This window comes from Scatophagus argus, chromosome 12 (assembly GCF_020382885.2).
Source record: "Scatophagus argus isolate fScaArg1 chromosome 12, fScaArg1.pri, whole genome shotgun sequence".
NCBI lineage: Eukaryota > Metazoa > Chordata > Actinopteri > Scatophagidae > Scatophagus > Scatophagus argus.
In genome coordinates, this window is record NC_058504.1 from 5,057,582 (window position 1) to 5,080,804 (window position 23,223).

Sequence of the window (23,223 nt, forward strand, 5' to 3'; positions counted from 1 at the left end):
ACTCAGCTTGGCTTAGATTGAGATCACTCTGCTGGCCGCAAATCACCAAGCACTCATGGATGGTCAGTGTACAGTACAATTGAGCTGTGAAGCAAGTGAAAAATGGATGACAGGATGATAAGTGTTTCTGGCTGACTGCCTGGCTTCTCATGTGGTCTAAGAGCCTCAGTTTTCAGTAGAGAGATAGGACAGCGCTGTACTGATATGATCTCCATAGTCTCGACAGAATATCAGCCACAGATGACCACGAGATGTATTTCTGCCATAGTGATACAACAGGACTTGGCTATTAAACTGCACAATCAAACAATCACAACAGCTAATGTGAAACTGTGAAGTAAAGACTGAAACATTTAAACTATTTAAAAAAATCAATCTATCACTCATTTCAGGAGTAAGTGTGGGTATTTGGACATTTCTCATGGTCTCTTCATGGCTCCCTTTTCCATGACAGTCAATTGCTGCTAAAGCGTTTCACTGCCTCCCTCAGTGGAGCTGTAAAACCTGACCTCCTTAATCTTTCAGTGTCTTTTGATTTCCCTCAGCTTGACTGGGCGTGAACACACATCCGCACTTAAGATGAAGAGCACCGTCGCCTGTTGATTTCTGCAGCCGCTGGATAGTTGTGCTGAGCCTCGCATTCGAATGCCTTGGTTTTTACCCAAAATACAAACTGTGAGGTGTGAACAGAGGCAGCTGCAAGTGATACCACACAAATACAAAACAATAAATGTAATAGACTGTATATTCTGATTGACTGTATATATATATACAGTCCTGATATACTCTTTAATAATACACAATAACTTATATTGTTAACAGTAAAGATGAGCGAGGTTGACTGTTTTACAGAGAAAAACTCTCGCCATGGTTACAGGGTATTGTTTATATTTATTGTAGATCTACATGCCTCTCGTACTGAACAATATCTAGGGCCTTGTTGCTATAGCAACTGGCAAACCCATACTGGAGAGCGACCAGGAGACATTAATAAGCTTACTGTGAGCTTCTTTGGCTCCTTCTGTTGGTCGTGAGCACAGGCAGTAACTGCATGATTTCAACCTGCACATGCATGCATTCAAAAAATATTCATTCACATTCATTCAAGATGATAAAGATGATATTTATATTCATACACACAAAACACAGGCAGCATTTGTGATGAAAATCAGATATGTCAAGCAACTGATGTTAGAAACTGAGGATGCCTGAAATGCCCTAAGAAAGTGTTTCACCATCTGCTGATTTTTCCTGTCGGCACCGTGGTACCCACAGTGTGGAGGAAGCTCTAGCGGCGAAGGCGAAGGGATGCAGCAGTGGGAGACGGAGGACGGGGGATGGGGACGGGCATGGTCAGCTCCTTATTGGAAGCAAAACAAAACAAGGTGGAGAGCGGTAGGGGTGGGTGGGGGGAGGTTATTTGTGAGTCTTTGTAAGTTAAGGACCCCCCCCCATTTCCCCCCTCCACACATCTCCTACCCTTATTAACAAAGCCATGGTAAGCTAGTGTGTGAACACGTTATCCAGATCAAGGGTGGGGCACTTTGTGCGTATGTGTTGGCATGCACACAATTGTGTGAGAAGTCAAGTGAATGTCAGATTCAAATGTTTATATTTATCTATTCAGCATCCACTGATGAATTGCTATTGTTTATAACGTATTGTTTAGTTACAGTGCATTAGTCACTGGCAAACCACTGGCCCCTGTAGTTCTTAATTTTCAACATCCCTGAGGAAAAAGCTAACCAAGTGCAAATAAGTATTTTTACGTGCCACATACAAACAGTACCACTTAACAAATAATAATAAAAATATATATATTTTATATTCATTACAGTGGAACACAGTGCAACCTTCCCTGAGGGAACTAATTTCATTATTTACAGTTTTTAAAGTCACATGCATTACAGAGCAAGATGAAATGTTTTGTGCAAAATAACAGCAGGAAGTTACAGCAGGCCTGTTACTAAGTTTCTATCTCCTAAGAAATCACATCTGGCAAGGGGGAACTACTGATTCAGTAAGTCCAACACGTTTCAGCAACCTGACCTTATTGGCAAAAAGCAAAGTGAGGCTTACATGCCTCAGTACAATGAACCGCTTTCCCTCGAGAAACATGAGCTAACCTGCTGCAATTAGACTCACAATGGAAAGGAAAGTAAAATGGAAAATAAAAATACGACATAAGACAAAGGCCTTTTTTTAAGGGTCAAAAGCTAGAAAAAAAAGCATTTATTCTAAAATCCCCCACACTGTTATTGTGAAGTCAGGTAACCTGAATTTGGTCAAATAAAATGATCTGTTCAAGCATCTCCCTAAAGTCTCTCATACAGCCAAGTGTTTTTTCACTATGGGTTGAGCTCATATGGATGAGGCCAACAAATATTTTGGGATTTTATTGATCGGATGTGCAAGCTCCACCGTGTTGCAGCATTGCACAAGGTGGAGAAACGGTGGTCTCCCAGTCAGCTGACAGGAGAGTAAAGGATAGCTTAAGCTAGATCAAAGTCGTGAACCAACCAAATAAGAAACCATCGGACACGCTGACCGACCAACACACACACATTCCCCTCACTCAGGTTTTGCTGCTATTTGCTGAATTGCGCGAAAAAGAGGTAAACAGTGAACACAGAAGTTTGGTTAGACGTGTGCTACAGAAGGCAAATTGAATTATTAATTTAAGACATTGCATTATGATGAAGTAATTAAAGATTAATAAAGCATTACATTTTAACATCAATAAATCATTCATATTGGAAACATTAGCATAATAATTAGCATAATTACCATTAACAAAGACCATCATCTTGATGATGGGGTGGTTCTTCTAGAAGGTCTACTTTAAACTGTTGGGGGTTCCTTTGATGCGGTTGAATATGTAAGCAAAATGAGCAAAGAACAAGGAAAAGGCTGACCACTTTCTTATGTAACAACCAAACTATCATTCTAAATACAATTCCCATCTGTGCAATCACAAATTGCTCTTTTGATGCACCAGTCCATCCCTGTATTATTCACAATCCATTAAAGTCAGTGTGTTTACTTCTGTCATTCTCAGAACTCTTCACTTGCCTCCTCCTTCACTGCTTTACACTTCTCTGCTGCAGCACAAGCTCAATTCCCCCACAGGGATCATTAAAGTTTTATATAATCCACCTGACTGATCAATCCAACTATGTACCCATCTGTTCTCACGTCAAGAGTTTATATTTACAGCACAGCAGTTTAGTGTTCCTCAGTGATCCCTCACTTTGACAATAGTATCCCTCAGTTTGTGTCAGGATTATCAGTCCCATATCTGTTGTATTAAATTTTTCCTCATGCATGTATACATTATGTATTTAGTTGTCACATTTTCCCACTGCTTGCTACCCAAGACTTTTTCACAGCCATCATGGATATATGATACTACTCAAAAACAAGTCTCTTGTACAGAAAAAAACTTTCAGGCAGTTAACACATGACTGAATGTATATCACTGAAAATGTAAAATTTGGTGGGTAATTCATTCCATGACTTGTCCAAAGAGTCACATAAGACCATGGGATGTAAAACTTAAGCCTCTAAAATCATTGAATATGGTCAACACTGAGTCCACATACACTGTGCTTTTGCATGATAAGACACCAGTGACACCTCCTTGGTAATTGAATCTGTATGACTAACAAGATTAGGAGAATCCCATTTCAAAATCAGATGTCCCCCCCTTCCTTATTTAACGAGAGGTTGAGTTAATCCAGTAGAGTCACTGTCGTGGAGGGAGGGTGGTTGGAGGCCTAACCATTCTATCTGCGAACCAGGGGTGTTTAGGGTGGGCCTGGGCAAGCAATGGTCACCCGCACTCATGAACACCCCTTTCTAAACATGTTGCCATCAGAAGACCCATATTCACTACTCAGTCTTTATACCATCAGTGCATTCACTGATTTAACTCTACATTTTTCATATAACTGCCACTTAAACTGCATACCTCCCCCCATGCCTCGTCACACATGCGCTTTCCTGCCAAACATAGAGACCACCCTCCACTCCATCCAGCCCCCCCTACTCCCCTCCTCCTCCTCTGTCTCCACTGGGGACCAAGGAGATTTTCAACACTTGCCACGGCAGCTCACACTGGGCAGCACCACAAAGACTCAGTGAGCCCTCACATCGCCTGGACGCTTGACAGAAACCTCAGCTGACAGGCAATCTCAGACTTCGGTAGGGACATCTCGAGAAAGTGGAAAAGTGAGGCAGAGAGAAATAAAACGGAAGTGCTTTGTGGACTATCCCTTCAAAATAAATAAGGGTTTGAATCTGCAACCCAAACACTTTTTATACATCTTGCTGCTCTAAAACAGCATCAGCATAATGGAAGAAGACATGGATGAGGGGCAGACCCAGAAAGGTAAGAATGGATTTTAGGGTTTTTTTGCATGTTTGGGTGGATTTTCTTAAGTAAATATGAGATGAGCATTTTGTCCGTGTGTCAGTGGTGCCTCTGCAGAGACAACTGCAGAAATGTTAGCCTTTCCCTTTCTGAATAAGAGAGCAGCTGTTGGTGGTAATTTCTTTGTCCACTGAGTGTCAGCACTCCACTGAAGAGTGCATGTCTTTATATGTTGTTTGGGTAGTCGGAGGGGTGTGAACTGTTTCAGTAAGGGATGGACTGTCTTTGTTTGCTTGATAAGGCTTTCATGCTTGTCGTAATGGCTGGGAGGGAAACACGAAGAGTGAGGAACCGAACCAAGCTCCTACAGTCATTAATCCATCGGCTTTCACGTTTTTCCCTTTGTGTCCAAATACCCAGACATTGTATGCTTGCAGCAATGCTTTGCGACACTCACTGTGGATTCCCTGCAGGCGCAGGGGTTCCTTTCGTTCATTTAAGAGGGGCAGTGTTTGCTTTGTGCAAAGTGGAATTGCTATTTATACCTCCCCACCATCCACCCCGACCCCCCCAAACCTCCATCACCACCACCACCTTTTCTCTGCATGAATGATTTAGAGTATGTTGGGAGCCACAAAAGAGTGAAAATATATTTTTGCACTAATGGGCTGCCAAATTTTTAATAAAGACGTTCCTTCTCCAGTAATCCTGAAATGATACTCGAGCAGGGAAGGACAGGATGCTGTTGTCATGTAGAATACACCTTTGTCTCTGCTCCCCTTGTCTCATTCCCTCTTAGATTTACTACATGTGTCATACGTTCATATGTTTCCTCTTCCCTCCAACCTAGCACTCCTCACACACACACACACACACACACGCTGAAATAGTTGCCATGGTACTGGCCAAATGTAGTCATTATCTATTCTTTCTTCACCCAGTCCTGCTGGAGACATTTCAGTAACACAAGAAGAGTTCAGTGTGTCTGAAAGTGTATGAGGAAGAAAGACAGACAGACAGACAGAAGTGCAGAGGGGGAAGACGCAGCGAGGAAAAGATAAACTGAGAGTGCAAGACAGAGAGTGAGAAGTTTGGAAGAATATAGGATGCATAATCTTTGACTGCAGAATGCTTCAGTAGTTGCTAGCTGTGCACATTCAGTAGCAAAGAAGAGATTTTAGTTTGTTTGCCATTGATTAAATTGATTGACAAAACTGCTGTTAAACCATATATGATGATGCTGTAGCTGTGCAATTTGCTATGTCTGGCATATACACAACGACCTTTATCCAATACTTCCTGGCCGCCATTACTAGGTGTGTACTCGGACATTCATGTTCGGCCACTAACACAAATGCTCACCCAGCTAAAAGATGCAGCTATGCAAGCTGTGCATTATGTACATTCAAGCTTAGGTTTATAAAGACTATCATTACTTAGTGTGCACTCAGAAACCGTAAGCTCTGTTACTCTGAAGTCGGGCTCAATGGAACTCTTTTTGAAAAAGAAGGAGCGCCAGTTTTATTTTTGTTTGTTCAGTCAGGGTTACTCAGGACAGGACTTTTCAGAGACACAAAAATTTTTTTGTTTTTGTTTTTCTGTCACTTGATAAACTTGAATGGTTAGGGGATGATTGGAGCTTAAAGATCAAGCAGGAAAAAGAAGAGGTTCCAGGAAATGATGTAAGATGCATTCAAGGGAAAACAAAACAAAATAAAAACAAAGTAAATATCCACATACTCTGTATCCCAGTGGTAATTAATGAAATTTACTGTGTAAAAATACCGAAAACATTCCCGCCATTCAGAAAGAGTTTGTTAAAAAGTAAACAACAAGGCAGTTATATATTCTCAATGGCAAGTTTTGGATTGTAACCCGCTTTAAACACTACTGTCATAAATATCGAGCTACACACAGCCATATATAAGTATTTGTTGCATCCATACAACACATAGCAAGCCAACTAATACTACTTCCTTCTATTAACATCCTCTTACATCTCTGTGCTCGCCTTCCCTCCAGTATTCCACACTTTGGTCCTGAAAGCCCCTTCAAAACTCCTGTGCTAGTGGTGTAAACAGTAACACTCCACCATTCCTCCAAGCTCTCAGTGCAGGCACAGTCAACTTGCTGCATGGCCGACTGAGCTAACTAGCAGTGGTTACTTTAGCGACAAATAAAGCTATCTGTCCACCAGTAAGCCCAGAGCACCTCATCAGAGGGAAAACAAGAAAATATTTTCTCCATAAGTATGATCCAGTTTAGTAGGTAGGTATGTGACAGAGCACCATAAATGCTGTGCACGTCTTGTGGGATATTGTACTTGGTTTAAATCTGTGTGTTCTTGTTCTTGTGCATTTTACAAAAAATGAATAACGAGGCTGAGGCATAGCTTATATTTTCCTTACATTACAGAGAAGCCCGTTGCTCTGACCGCATTGCTATGATCAAGTTGCTGCCACTTGTGTTTTCCAAAGCAAACTCTCTAATGAGGATGCCCCCTGCACCCTATGCAATCATTGCAATTCTTGAAGGGTTGTGCCAAGAATTATTTTGCTAATATTTGTCAAATTTTCAATTTTCTCCTCAGCAAGAGACAACATCTGATTTACGTGTGCACTCAACCACAACAGAGAGCACAAAAAGACAGCAGTGGCCCAAAGTGATAAGCACAGATAAACACAATCATGATTTGAAGCAGAAAGTAGTGGGCAGAAAATGTACACACATAGTAAATTTGTTAACCAAAGCTATTATATTAATTACACTTAAGAAGTAATGTAATAAAGCATCAAAATGGACTTAAGTGGGCAGCTGACCAGCAGCTGAGAACTCTGTAGATGCCGTCTATAGATAGATTTCATGTCACTTTGATTTTGTGTCCATTCGTTTTAAAGAAAGATTTAAGCCACAACCAGAAACCGCAGTTCTACAATCAACAATAAATGAGAACAATAAACAAACAATAAATTGTCAGGGAAAGTATGAAAAAGGCAGACTCGCTCCTGTCGTTGTGATGTTGGCCCAGAGCAAGATACAGTCCATCAAAGATCACGTCAGAGGCTGGGCAGAACATTGCTCAAAGCAAAATTTCTCTGCAGCACAAGCACTGTAATAATATTTTTGTCCAGCTATAACAATTTTAAAAGCTAATGAATGTCACGCAACGTTGTTTACCTATTCTGTGTTGACATTTATAGGGGCTTTTACTGCCAAATGGGTACTTTATTCACTATCAAATAAAATGTATGTCACAGTTAAAAGACAATTTAATATAATTCTGTTGATGAAAATACAATATACTTCACCCAAATATGCTGCCAATAGCTACTTGCAAAATAAAAGAGGTGTAGGTGTCAATGAGTGCATTCACAGCACGCTAATGCCCTTCTGTCTTCCTCTTCTGAGGCTGCAAATCTCAGATTATGAGTCAGAGGCACCAGGTGGGCACCGTTCACTTGAGCTGCTAGCCAAATGTAGCAGTGCACACAATGTACCGTGGTGGCCATGAGCAACAGGGAGAAAAGCAACACTCTGTGGTTGAAAAAACAGGTTTCACTAATGTGACCACAAAGCTAAAATGACTGAAGGTTTGCAAAAGAGCATTTGATGGCTTATACTTTTGAAAAAAAAAAAAAAAAAAAAAAACAGCTTCATTATGGAGATAGTTCACACTGGTAGAGAGTCCACAGAATGGAAAAACTTAGACAGGCACACCTGTTAGTATTTTCTGAGCCAGGAAGCCACTCTGCAAGGCACCGCTTGTCCTTCTGTTTGATCAGGCTACTAACTTGGCAAGCTGTTACATCATGAGAAGCTCATTGATATTTTTGTCAGTCTACATAAAATACAGGAGAACTTCAGGCGTATGATATTGCATGAACATAGCAGACACACTGCACAATGATAAGACTGAAGTTGTTTGAGTTTTGTTGTTTTCTTTTTTGATGGTTCACTGAGTTTCATGCACTAAATGTCAAATTTGCATTGGGGGTAAGAAGCAGTGACTTCACAGGAAGCTTCACTGAACATACTGTAGGTGCTCTGAATGTACTGTAATCTATTGGTTTTTAAATATACAGGACCACAATTGACTATTAAAGAAAATATTATTAATTTGTATTTCATTTGTGAAGATAATTTCTGCATTTTTAAGAGATAGTAGCATGTCCAAGAGCTTCCTTTACATTCAGCGAGACTGTAAGAGCTGTTAATTAAATTGGTATACATGTCAGTTGAGAGAGCTTGTGCAGTAACATAATAGCTTCAAATCAGAGCACAGTATCAGTGCTCAGTGAGTTCTGGTCACGCTTGTCTTCCCCTCTCTCTCCCTCATTGTTCTGAATCTCAAGCTGTGCCGGCCCAGAAGAAGTCAAGGGAGTTCCACCAATTGTTCTTATGAAATTTGATGGGGATATAACTGGAGGGTTTTCTTATTGTTCTCACAAGAATGACTCCCTAGTATAGATTTTTAGCTGTTCAGACATAATAATGCAATTGGAGACCATTCCTGAAGAGTCCTACTGGGTCCTTCGAGATGAACTCTTAAAATTATAATATGACAGTGTGGTTATTGAACATGATGGTGACAGTCATATTACAATACTATGACAATAATAATATGTATACTTCAGTTGACATCATTTGATGACATTTTAGGCTCATTTCAAAAGATGCAGAACCTTTGAAAGTGACATATTTCGTCATTGGAGGGAACTCACTCCAACGAAATTCGTGCTCTGCATTTAACCCACCCAAGTGACGTGCACACACACACAGCAAACCCGGGGCAGTGGGCGACCGCGTGCAGCGCCCGGGGAGCAGTGGGGGTTAGGTACCTTGCTCAAGGGTACCTCAGCCATGGACCCCGGTACGGGGAATCGAACCAGCGATCCACCGGTTACGGGTCCGACACCCTAACCGCTGATCCACGACTGCCAGTATAGTTAAAAAATGTTTTCAATATCAATCCAGCTTTATATATTTAGGTTATTATGTTACATTGTTTGGGAGCCATGAGTCAAATCCCTACACCTCTTGGTGCTTTGCCGCCTATAATATTAGCTCTTCTCATCTAGCTGCACCCTGAAAATGTACAAAATGAAAGTTAAAAGAACAGCTCTCGTCTCAGTTTTTGACATTTGCTCGCTCGGTTCCTGGAGTGAACTTGGCACGGACAAAAGACACATCCCTGCTTAGCAGTCACGCAGTCATGTTCAGACTCTTCCACCGCTAAGCGAAGAAGAAAGAGAGGAAATCAGTGGCTGAGCGTTTGGACCTGGCCTGTAACATCCTTTTTTGCCCAGAGGGGTTATCTGTGTAATGTGTCTCATTCACTATTGTCCCACTGAATTTGTTGACATACAGTAAGTGGGTCACGGCTCTGAAGCGCCCGGTCTATTCTCAGATTGTGCACTGCGGTTGACATGGCAACCATACTGGTTGATTAAACATGCGCAGAGGAGATGGGGAGAAAAACCTGCTTGCTTAAGGGGAAGGGGGGCTGGGCATTAAATATAGGAAAGCAACGAGTCTCGTATACCCCCATTACTCTCAGACTGACACAGACACACCATCCCCCCACTGAGATGTCTCTCTCTCTCCAGGTCCAGGCTCACTGCTACCCCGCCCCCACACAAAACTCTGGTAACAAGGAACGAGTAATTGCTAGCTGAATGCGCAAAACGGAGTCTGATTGGATGTCTTGTGGAGTAAGTTAAGTTAGCATGCAAAATACATAAAATTGGATTATCATTCTCTTCTCTTTCACCTCCTTTATTTAATTTTGTTCATTTCCTCCTCTAACACAGCATCTTATTAATTTTCTCTGTGGCTATAACAGCACACAAAGCAAAGCCTAACATTTCTAGATGACTTCAAAAAAGAAAAGAGCCATTTTGATTAGAGATGAACCAACAAAAACGATCAATCATATTGCAAACAAAATGATCTTAAAAAAAAACCAACAGGCCTGATGTTACTTTGATGGCTAATCTGTAGACTGTGGAACACTTTTTCAATATTTGTGCGGAAATATCTCTTATATCTCTATGTCAGATTAGCAAAAGAAAAAAAAAGTCTTAAGGATAAGAGAAAAGGGTAGGACAAGTATCTGGTATCTACCAGCAATCAGTATCAGCCTGCAAACTCCAGTTGGATGCAAAAGGTGGTGGGTCTGAGAGCAGGGCTGACCTTTACCTGATGAGGTGGCTTTAAGGTTCACCACAGCAAAGCTTGCATCACTGAAGCTCTCACAAACAATTCAAGCTACAGCAACAGAAAACAGTTTAATTAGAAATAAACAGGGTCCTGTCACAAGTGTGGAAATCCGCTACGCCTCCAATGAAGTACCACAAAGTTATGAATCAAAAGAATCTTTATCATCTGTGATACATTCAATAGATTCATTTATTTGAATGAGCTGCTAATGAAAGCACAAATTAAATCTGGGAGATGTTTTGTGTTTGAAGCTTTCGAGTATGCTGGAGTCAAATACATGTTGTGCCTCTCGTCTGAGAAGATTCTGTAAACAGATCCAGTCAGGTAAAAAACAATCCAATAAACAAGGCACTAATTATATTGAACACTTCAGTCTCAGGACCAGCTGTGAGCTGCGTAAAAAACAGTTGGAATACAAACGTGAGGCAGCTGAACAGCTTCAGTAAAGGGAGAGAACAAAATCTGGTGATAATGGAATTATCATTCTAAACAAACAATAGCCAGCTGATTAGTGCCTTTCAAAGGTCAGCAAATCTTTTGTAAATTAACTGCTGCTGCCTCTCGAGGGAGTCACATTTTCTCTGAAGGATATCGTTTAGCTCTAAGCTTTATTTGAGGATAACCCCATCCCTCTTGTGACTGTTGACTGGGTCAGTGAGGGTGTCTGTTTGTGTCCTTTTGCCTGTTGGATATGACACTGACAGATGGAGGAGAAGTAGGAGGTGGGAGGGGCAATGGGGGGATCATCCTTTTTCTTTGTATTAGGGAGACGCCTTCTGTTGATTGGACTGCAGTGTTTGGGGTCATGTAGGCTTCATTTTTATTTTTTCCTTTGAACAGAGGCTTTTTGTGTGGGGATAAAATATCTAAAACCCTACCGTACCCTGAAATCCTGTCTCTTTGTTCAGCATTGATTAGACTAATCCTCATGTTGCTAGATTTTCAATTTTGGCAAGTGACATTTATTTCAATACATAGTAAAGTGCACACATCAGATTCTTCATCATTACTTCTACTGGTCCATTAAGCTTAGCCAGTCAATTAGACAAAACTACCAACTTGACTTGTTGTCATTCTGTACTTCAAAAGACAAGCAGTAGTACACCTGTGAGCAAGATCAATTCAAATACTCACAACTCCTCATCAAGCTGGGACTCTTTTATTTTCATCGCAGGTAATGTTGGGCTAAGCAGAAAGCATGAATAATAAATGTCAAAGGCTTGTGCTCTGCTGCGCTGTGCAGCTTCTAAATTATGAATGAGGCATCCAGTAGCTCCCTGAGTCAGTTCGCACCGCCACATGCCATTTTTCAGTCACTTAAGATCAATGAAGAGTTACAGAGAGGAAATGAGAAAATGAGAAATCTTCTTAGAAATGGGAGGATGTACTGGTATGAGAGCCAGTTTCCGCTGATGCATTGAGAAGAGAGACTGAAACAATTTTCATCTAATCAGCCTTACATCCGTCCAGTCATAGTTTTATGTAAGATATTTTGGAAAATACGCTTGAAAGAACTACTAAAACAGAGAACGTGACATAGTAGACCTGAGTGAATCTTACACTCACTTTAACATCTACCCCAGGACTCTAGATTTTAACCTGCATTTGAAAAAGTCTTTAAATTTTGACCTTTCCTTATATATCTCTACTGACTCTAAGAAGTTTCCACTACACAAAATTAGCGCAACATTATGTAAATGTTTTACCCAAAAATAGCTCAAATCATTTTGAAGGTACACTGACTTGTAATAGGATGAATGGTGTCTGTGTGAACAGCCACATTTACACTTTGAGCAGGTACGTCATATGGAACGAAGTCAAACAGCACCAACTATGTCAGTGATAATGGATCTGATTTTATGAAGAAAATGTTTTCTGGTGTGTGAGCGACGTGAACTGAATTCTGAAATTAAAAGGGCATTCTTTAAAAGCAGGCAATGCATAAAACATCACTGTTGTTAGATTCGATCATTAAAGCTGCCATGTTACCCTGTAAGTTCATCTTCAGCTGTTTCCATGGAAACAACACTTCCTTTCAGTGAAATCACATCAATAAGGTTATTTTTATTGTAGCTCACAAACTATTATACTGAAAGCCAGTGGCCATGTCTGTAACAGGCTGTAACAACACCTGTCTGTTCATCTGACTGGCTCGGTTATGCATCAAGTAAAGCAAAATATATTTAAAACGGAGAACAGCAAGATGCCAGCTCCAGCTGCTTTAATCTGTGTGCAGAAATGTGAATAATGCAGAGGTAATAAAACTTGATTGAGGTCGTGATATAAATCATTTATATGACTGCTCATCTCTCTTCATGTTCAGTACAGGCTCCCAACATCTCCATCACCAGATACGCCCAGCATGTCTCAAAGGTGGGGAGAAAAAAAATCCTTTGAATTTCCTCTACAAATGAAAGCATTTAATGACTAGAGTTCTTTAGTAAAGCTTTTCGGAGCTCAATTCAGATGCTTCATAAAAACCCAGTTTTTGCTCACATTACAATGAGGCTAAACTGCAAATGCCAATTTACAGCATACAGTATTTAATCATCTAAATAGTCCCTTGTCTGTTTAGCTGTGTATTTTATGACTACAGTTTGATGTTTCACTTACTGCCCACTAACTGAACATGAAGGCTAACTATGGCTGCTTCCTCTAATCTCATCACAAAACAACATTACATCAATAAATCCTGTCGCTGCCTGCTTCCTGAAACGATAAGGTAACTCAAGATAATGAATCTGAGGGATAGAGTGGTGACAGCATCAGTTTCTGTCTCAGAAACTGAGAAAAAGTACAGAAAAAGTAAAACATACAGAAAAAGTTCCTGTTCATTCTGTACTGTGCATTTCCTGGCTACCATTGTTTAACAGGCTGAAAGGCATCTGCAGGATGTACAAAAATTGTGAATCACCACATGCACCAAAAACAATATGATGGGTCAAGTTTATATGTGAGATTAGCTGTGGACAGACACACACACACAACCAAACACGTGATCACATAATAAACGTAACCCTGCTGAATAACACATAAAATTTAAATAAATCAACTGTTGATTAAAATAACAAATTCACACTGCTTCAATGGCAGCTACCTAAAAGTATTCTGGGAAAACAACCGACAACTGTGCAGATGAGGCAAGTGGAGTCGTCAGAAATAATAATGAAATATTATGAATGAATGAGCGAATTGTTTGATGTGAATTATTTTAACAGGGGAACTGATATTTCCCCTTCCAAGTTATGATTACCAAAACTACACTGTCCCTTAGGACTTAAATTGAAAAACTGAAATTATTTCAGCAATCACCAACGGACTTCATTGGTTTTATTGCAGACAGGTAATCCTAACCATTTAAACCTACCGCAGGGTCACAGACTCGCATAAACTGAGGTGTGAATTGGTGTGAAACCGCCTAGCAGTGGATGCCAGATGGCACCGTCAGTACCTGATAGTCTAAAAGGTACCAAAGGTGAGATGTCTCCTGAATCTGATGTCACTTCAGAGATAAGGTCCCACTCTCCTGGGTCTGGCAAAGTGGGTGAGATGGGGAAACAGTGAGGAAGTGATGATAGAAAAATGTTGTAAACAGTAAACATCTTTTCAACCACAATTCCTGTTTGGTGGATTCTAAGTGTGATAAGCCTCACAGGGTATTGGGGAAATAGCAAATTGTCTCATCAAACCGTTCCTGGAAAAAAGAGGCTAAAAATGAAGCAGGAAGGTAGAATAGACATCCTACAGCCTAGCATCGGATTACATCAGCAAGCATGCAGATGATCAAGGCAAGCTTGGGTGATGGTCAGAGCTGCACCGAGTGCTCAGATACTCAGCAGCCTGGCGGACCAGCTACTTGGTATTCTGCTCAGGTTTGGATCAGAGTCAGAAGCTGAGAGTTGATGAGGAGGAGGAGGAAGACGAGGAAGGATATTTGCTGTGCCTTCCACTTTATAACACAGGTGAAGACACAAAGATAATCAAAGAGATGGTGCTAAAAACATGCTTGATGAATGACTGTGAAATCTTTTATCCTATGACAATGAAAACCGAGTGTGCTATCATAGAGTCTCTTGTTTGAACGACGACGGCAGTGCCAGTGCAGAGGAGGGATAAAATCATGGGTCATGGCAATGATGCAACGACGCAAGAGGAATTCTGTCTTTGTAAACATGGCATTACATTTGTACATTTCATGTACAATACATGTGTACTGATTTGGACTTTTTGGACCATTATGTATGTGTACAGGAAGCTTTCCATTGCACTACAGAGTTACAGATTGATTCATGGTGGACTGGGCTTTATGAAAATGTGTCTGTGTGGTTAATGTACTGAAATGCTCTACGAGACCCTATAAAGTCTGGCTTGGTTCCAGGCTTCAAAAGGAAATACACTCCACTTCTGTTGTAACTCTGAGAAATGACACGCGCACGCACACACACAACAGGTCATAAATCTAAGTGACTCATACAGACACTCTTTCAAGTGTTTACAGACTCAGCTTCTCTGAGAGCAATCTGTGTGACAGAAGATTGAAGTTGGAGCTGAGCAGTGATTGGTCACCTTAAGGGCTCCCAGGGACAGGAAGCAGGCAAAGAAGAATGGGGTTAAAGATCACGAACTCTATGTAAAGCTCTGGATGATTTTGTTAGTGCTGACTAAAATGTCAGCATGCTCTGTGGGGCCTAAGAGCTGACAGAACAAATATGCTGCAGAGACACACTGAAAAGGTAAGGGGAGATAATTCCATAGACAAAGTGGAAGTAGCCTTTAAATATCTTACTCCATTTTGTGGCTTTGAAAGCTTTGACTCTGGATGCATAGAGAAAACAGCTGTCCATGTATGAGGGAGAGGGGTACTGAGTCCAGCTTTGTTTCCTTTTGTTCCACTGTGTATACATGCATGGCTGCCTCCCATTTGTGGTTTTAACGTTCAAGATTTTCCAGAAGTTAAACAGCAGTACAGTGTAACAAACAAATGCATTCGCCCATTGGCAAAGTTTTGTTGAATTATTTAAATTTCAGCAAAAGAGTACGAAACCACCCCAGGAATTTCCACCCATCCTGGAATTTAGCTGAGAACTTTAACTATTTTTTTCCATATTTGTTGGCTAATACTTTAATCATTGTGTGTCTTTAGGATGCCTTGAGTGCTGCATCAAATGCCTGGGTGGAATCCCATACCCATCTCTTATAGCCACCATCTTGCTGTATGCGGGCGTGGCTCTGTTCTGCGGCTGCGGACATGAGGCCCTGTCTGGCACCGTCACCATCCTCCAGAATTACTTTGAGGTGGTGCGGAGCCCTGTGGATGCACTGGATGTCTTCACCATGTAAGTAGAAAAGTGTAACTTAGACTGAAGAATTACATTATACTGCAATTTGATCTGTGCTTTTGAACTGCACTGTGTTACTAAAGAAAAAGGAAAAAATAAAATGGTTAAACAAATACAATAATTAGAGCTTCTTCTCCTGTAGCAATGTCGCATAAATCTTTGGTATTTTGGAGAACAAAGCGTAACATTGTGTTGCTGTGGATGTTTTCGGTGGTTCTTTATTCATTCTCCAGGATTGACATTATCAAGTATGTCATCTATGGCATTGCTTCAGCCTTCTTTGTGTATGGTATCCTGCTGATGGTGGAGGGCTTCTTCACCAGTGGAGCCATCAAAGACCTGTATGGAGACTTCAAAATCACCACCTGTGGACGCTGCGTCAGCGCTTGGGTAGGACTACCATTTTATTGCATGTTAACTGTCAAATTTAGCTTAGAGTTTGGCTGTAATATAAGACAAAAGTATTGGTACCTTTAATTATTGAATTCAGGTGTGATAAGCGATGCTTTCCTCAGCCATGATCACCATAGTCACCACTCATGCATCCCATGTGTTCAGCGCCCTTTGATTGTTTTTTGTTTGATTGCTTGCTTGGTTTTTTGCCAAGTGTTTTCAACAGACAGTACAGCAAAATCAAACAGATTCTGTAAATACTTATTTTAGCTAATTGTGCATACAAGTCGACTTGAACTGAGCAAGTATGACAAGTCAGACAGCAAAACATATTGTCATGCTTCAGTGCACTAAATTACTCGTCAGTTTGTTTATGTAGATTATCTCAGCAAATAAATTACCAATGCTACACTGTTGCAACTGAAGTGCTCCCGATTTACAATTAAAACGACTATCAGAATAATTATATTATACTGCCATAACAGCAATAAAAAAAGGAGCACGCTCATACATAGCAAAGCAGACAGCCTGCAGCAATCCTAACAGTATCATCTTTGGGATATAATTGCTTAACAAATCTGAAGCTCCACAGGGAGGAAAAGGACATTAGCTATGCAGGGATATTTGTAATCGCTGGGGTCGGTACATTAGTATGTTTTAACCTTGCGCCCGTGAAAATGTCAAAACTGAAATAAGATTGGTTGGCAATCTTGGGCAAGTGGGCAAGTCGTGGTTTTGAAATACCTTGTAACCTACAAGGTCACGGGTTCATTTCACACCAACCAATTTGTCTCCCTACATGGTCTTCCATAATGCCCACGGAACAAATCACAAACCCATTCTCTCAGTGGAAGCAGAAGTATGTCAGGATATGAAAAACATCAGTCTAATTTGTGACCATTTAACTTGAAAATGTTTAAAATTCAGTCTCATATAGATGACACTAAAATCACTAATGAACACAGTGCCTAAACGTGATCTATGTTCCTCTGTTGTCCCTGCAGTTCATCATGCTGACATACATCTTCATGCTGGCTTGGCTGGGAGTGACTGCTTTCACCTCCCTCCCAGTCTTTATATACTTCAACATCTGGAATATTTGCCAAAATGCTACGGTGCTAGAGGGGGCCACACTCTGCCTGGACCCACGCCAGTATGGTAAGGATGGTCTCCATTCCTTTCTGGAAAGGTTGTTTGTTCCCAGATTATATTTATTCAGCAGATTGGTAGTAATATGTATATAATATCAGTCAAGTTCCAAAAAACATTCCTATAATCAGCCCAGATTACATTTGAAAATGTGTGTAATTAGATTATAGCTTTAAAGAAAATAATATAACAATAATTCAAATATTGTTAATTAATATGGTAATTAAAAATGCTTCACACTTCTCTGCTTTCACCCGTAACAAGTTCAAATGTGAACACTTGCTGTAAATTGTAAGTTTAATTTTTTATTCACAATTTTTGATTTTGAGTAATCAAAAAAACATTTAGATTATTATTCTCCTTATTATTATATAATCGAACGGATTACATTACTAATGAGTAATTTGACCCAACACTGAATGTACAAAGGTTCAAATACAACAATCTATGCTAAATTTCACATTTTCATACTTTGGATATCAATGCTACTTTAGCTGTGTTAAATTTACAATATGTTGGACCCACTGTTTCTTGTCAGAATTTTACTCCTTACTAAATGTGACTCCTCAAAGTGCTTCACAACCCTTTCATACACACACACACACACACACACACACACACACACAATTTGGGGTTGAGTATCCTGTCCAAGGAACCTTTAACAAGTAGCCGGAACAAAGGATCAAACCACCAAGCATCTGATCACTGGACAACTCACTGTACCTCCTGAGCCACAGCCGCCCCAAAACAACCAAAACTAATATTATGTTACAGTGGCATAAAGGTCCATCATATCAATAGCTTCTATGGCTGGCCATAAAAGACACTGACCACTTAAGATGCTGTTGCCTTCATTTCAGGTATTGTGCCAATTGCTGAGGCGAAAACAGTATGCGCTGGAACAGAGAAATTCTACAAGATGTGTGAATCCAATGAGGTAAAGTAACATTTGAGCATCATTATCACTGACTGTATATAAAGCTGGATGACATGGGAGCTCCACAAAAGTGAAGCCAAAATATCTGGATCACCACCTGGTGGCTGGCTGTAGTACAGGTCATTAACCCCAACCCCCTCCATGTTAACAGAGGGGACTTTAGTTATTAGTTAGTTAGTTTGCAAAGTTATTTTAGGTTGTTTTTATCACGCTGACGTATGTTCAAGTGTTCATTTTTCTGATAAGCTTGGTTTTGATCACGCGCAGTTGGGTCACACCGGTTGGCTCCACCACCCGATCACCGCCGTGCAGACTCTCACTCCAAAAGACAAGAGCGCCCGTGTACAAGATATTTTGGCTTCATTTTTGTGCTCATATGTTATCGCTCTGAAGCAATGCTGATGCAGATGATGATTTTGAGAATAGATCAATAAATTCATGCCAGTTAAGAAAGACAAAGAAAAGCAAGTAACTTTCATTCAAAAATGTCATGCTACCGCAGGCCACATCTATACACCTAACACACACACACACACACACTCTCTATTTCAGCCACTAACTCCGTGAATAGAATGAATAATCTGAGTAACACCATATGAAGAGGATTCTACAACATGTGCAAAAAAAAAAAAAAAAAAAACATCTGATGCTTACTTACTATATTGCTGACGTGCACCTTAAAACGCAAAACAATTCTCTGCGTTTTATAGATGCTCAACAGAATGAACTGAATGTTTATGTTTGTGTTTTCAAGACGGATTTTGATTCGCCAAAAAATTTGAAGAGTAATATGAGCTGTGATTTGTTTCTGCTACAGTTGGACATGACTTTCCACCTGTTCATCTGCGCCCTTGCTGGAGCAGGAGCTGCTGTTATTGCTATGGTAAGACAGCAAACCAAAAACAACGAATAACCCTTGCACCCCTGTCTCTCTCAAGGGACGAAAGATTAAAACATAACTAAACAAAGCTAATGTTCCACATCTTCACAACAGTAGAAGCATGTTTCTGTGGCATGTATCTTTGAATCATATTGATCATAAAAGACAGATTCTGTTTGGTGTTAGCGAGTGATTTCTGCAGTGCTAAAAGTTGATTGTTTGAAAATGAAGGAAATTGTGGGGAAATTACAGTAGCTGGGAAAATAGCTGGGTGTTGCTGTGGCTTGTTCATAGCAGTGTTGCGTTTCCCTGTGAAAGAATAGCTGTGGATGGCAGAGAAGGCATTTTGGTGCAGTGAAAAAGACAGGGTTCGTCTCTCTCCCTCTTTAGGAGGCGCCAGGCATGTCATGGTCGTTGTCATGGAAACAGCGAGAAGAAAGGCTCAGAGAGTGTTGCAAACATCACTCAGTAATTTGTGAGGAGCCATTTTCTGGGAAACAGAAAATGTTTGCTAGTCAGGGATGATGTTGCAAAATGGGGAAGAATTCCTCATATCATTTTTTTCCCCACCTGACGGCACACAATCATCCCATTAATGAGCTGCCCTAAAAAAAACCTTCAAAGCCAGAAACATACTCAAGACTAAACAGTCTTTTAAAAATGCAGACTCAACAACTGATCCTAAAGAAAAAAAAAACAAAAAATACAAAAGCAATCAGGATAAAATAATGTTGGTATTCTCAGTGTGTGAAATCTCAAACACAAAGAGCAATGCAGCTCTGAAATCATCACTCCTTGTGAAAAGAGAAGCTATGTGACAGCTTCAGTCATCACAGCACATTACATTCATTATAACCCTCGCTGCCATGGTAACAAGTCCAAATCTATGTTTAGCATTATGCTGCCACCTGCTGGGCCACTCTATCCAAACAGGCTTTAAAAGGCTATTCGTTGTTTTTTAAATGGAATACAGTTGATCACATGTGATTCCCAGTTAGGTTATAAAGGGTTTTACTTTGAAAGTGGCAGTGTTTTCACTATCATATTCGACGCAGCAGATTTTTATTTTATTTTTTTTAAATGGCTTTGTATTGTATCACAATCCACAAATTCCTTACATCTCACAGATCCACTACTTGATGGTCTTGTCTGCCAACTGGGCCTACGTGAAGGACGCCTGCCGAATGCAGAAGTACGAGGACATCAAGTCGAAGGAGGAGCAGGAGCTTCACGACATCCACTCCACTCGCTCCAAGGAGCGTCTCAATGCCTACACATAAAAATCAGCGTGAGGCCTGGCCCTGCCACTCCGGCCTCTCTCCCTCTCGCTCTCTCTTCTGTCTTTCTATCTGTCTCTCTCTACCATCCCCTCCTGAGGGGGGGGCGGATGGCGCCTAGGGCCCTCGCCACCGCTGATGTCACTGGTGCGTCATATGACAATGTGGTCTGGGGGGGATGTCACACAAACCTCCTCAGTCACAAACAGCATTTCAGATGAAAAAAAGCCCCTTTACCTCTCTCATGGATGGTGTTATGATTATCATTATGGCAGTTACATTATTCTTGATACAAGTTGTTTAGTGCTGAAGCTAGTTTTAGCATAGTTTGTAGAATCAGACGTAGCAGTAGTATCTCAGCTTTTTTCACTTTGAATAATTTGCTTAGGATTTTTTTTCTTTTCTTTAGTATTTTTTAATTTCTATTTGATGCTATGTGTCATTTTGCTCCAATGTATAATTTATTTTTTGCTGATTTTGGAGAGGGTCAACAGGGGCTTAAAAAGGTTTTCAAGCACATTTCTCATGTTGGGTGTCTTGAGATTTCATGTTCGAGAACTATGTACTGTATGTGAATGGGTGGTAAGTTTTAAAAATATTTCAAATCTCACAACGCAACCATGAAGCGCCATAAACCTTTGTCATCTCGGTATCCCCAGGGATTAAAATGCTTTCACATGAAAGCAATTTAATCTGTTTTTCTAGTTGAAGTTATACAACATCAAGACAACACAATGATAAATACCAAATCAATAGAGCAAAGCCAATATTTGCTAGATGTGCCAAGCCTGTTAAACAGGAAACAATGACTTTGATAGATATCAAAGACACGATTAGCAGATTAAAAATAAATTGCAGATTATTTTATGATAATCTTGCCAATTAATTGTATTTTAGGACTGTGAATGATTCCATTGTCTTTGAATCACAAGCAACAAAAAGCACATGCAACATCCCTTCATAAACCCTTTTTTCAGTTTCTTATCAATGAAACTTTATTAACACAAAACTCCTGTTTTTGCAGAACACTGCACTGTATATACTGATATATCAAAGCATACCTATATGTTAAGCACTGACAGTTAAGGATAATTCATGTGAGAATAAGATGAGATTACTGTGGGTCAGTTTCAACTGAAAAGAAATCCTGACAATAAAAAAAACAAAACTTTTTGGTGCAATGGCACTCCTCGGTGGAATTATCAGATGTGAGAAAAGTGTGTGTCACAGTAATTTTGTTCATGACTGTACTGATTACACATCCCAATTCCATATTATGGCAACCATGGGCTGTCAGTTCATCGCCTGGCAAAATTTGTTTCGTCAGCATCTCCAGAAGCTACTTCCATGCACTTATCTGACCATTTCTGTGCTCTCTCTAGATGTAAGCGCATTGGTGTTCAACTCAAAGTTGGATAACTGTACTGTTAAGTAAAGACTGTGAATTTAGATGTTTTTGTGGCATGGACATGCATTAATATAGTCTTATCGACTCAAAAGTTACTTTATTTCACTTTATTTTTACACTTCTGACTGTCTTGCTGGATCAACCCTTTGTTTATATGTGCAGTACTAAACCTCCCACGCTTACCGCATTATGCTACTGATGTTAGAGACTGTAGTCTTTGAGTTGTGTCTATTTAGTTTGTGATGAGCTTTCAACCATGTCTTGATACTAATACTCGTACCAACGTTGCTTACTCCGTAATGATCTCAAAAAATGCTTTCAGCTTTCTCCTCGTATTATTCTTTTGTATTTTCACTACGAATGCTTAGTAGCAGGCTTTAAACTGAATCTGTTTTGTACATTCATGTGCCAACAGCTTGAAGTGGCTTATTTGACCTGTATGATCAAATTTGCTTGTATTAATAAAATTCACTTGTGTACTTGTTAATAAATATTTTATGTCTCTTGTGTCCATTTTGTTTTGATGTTTAGATTGAAATTATTCAGTAGTTTTGCTGCTGGTATGATTTGTCATAAATACCATATGAGCACACATCCATAAAGACGTAGGTTACTAATTTAAGAGAAGCACAATTGTTGTTTATCAGAAAGAAAATACACCCAGTAACAACCTTATGCCACTAGAGGTCTCCCTTTCCTTGTTGTTCCAGTTACGGAGTTGGAAGTCAAAAACTGAGGCTTTATTTAGCAGCATCATGCATGCATGAGTAAGATTTTGACTCCCTCTCTCAAACACTTTTATGTCATTGATAAAATTAACCTGATGACTTCAGTAACCAAATCAGATGGAGGTGAAATCTCAAACTTGTGTTAATAAAGTCAAATTTCAATAAAAAATGTAAATGAAAGATGCTGTAATGAGTGCAATGCTTATATTTATGTTGACATCCAAAATGCTAAGGACAAAATAATACACACTGACACATTCAAGTCAACCTTTTAAAAATGAGCTGGAGGCAAAAGCTGTGTGTGTCCAAGCTAAACCACCCTGTGCAGAATGTATCGAAGGGGTTACGCTGGCAGGCAGGTTGAGAGTGCCCCCCCCCCCACGATTCTAAGCCACTGGTTCACCCAGCCAGGTAATAAATCACATCCGAGATTACACTTTGCACCTTAGCGCCAGACAGAACGCAATGGCACAACTTACACCCTTCAGCTAAATAATACATTTACATTTAAGGAATGTCTT

The 23,223-nt window shown here is 40.1% G+C and overlaps 1 protein-coding gene across 1 annotated transcript; it reads left to right on the plus strand.

Annotated features, from left to right (window-relative positions):
- Nucleotides 1–3,867: 3,867 nt before the first annotated feature.
- Nucleotides 3,868–22,477, plus strand: gpm6aa (glycoprotein M6Aa). The gene is made up of 7 exons (XM_046406907.1): nucleotides 3,868–4,390; nucleotides 15,735–15,927; nucleotides 16,164–16,320; nucleotides 17,328–17,481; nucleotides 18,333–18,409; nucleotides 19,227–19,292; nucleotides 20,417–22,477. Exons 1-7 carry the CDS (start codon nucleotides 4,354–4,356, stop codon nucleotides 20,567–20,569), a joined length of 837 nt encoding a protein of 278 aa, XP_046262863.1. The 5' UTR covers nucleotides 3,868–4,353; the 3' UTR covers nucleotides 20,570–22,477.
- Nucleotides 22,478–23,223: the final 746 nt, after the last annotated feature.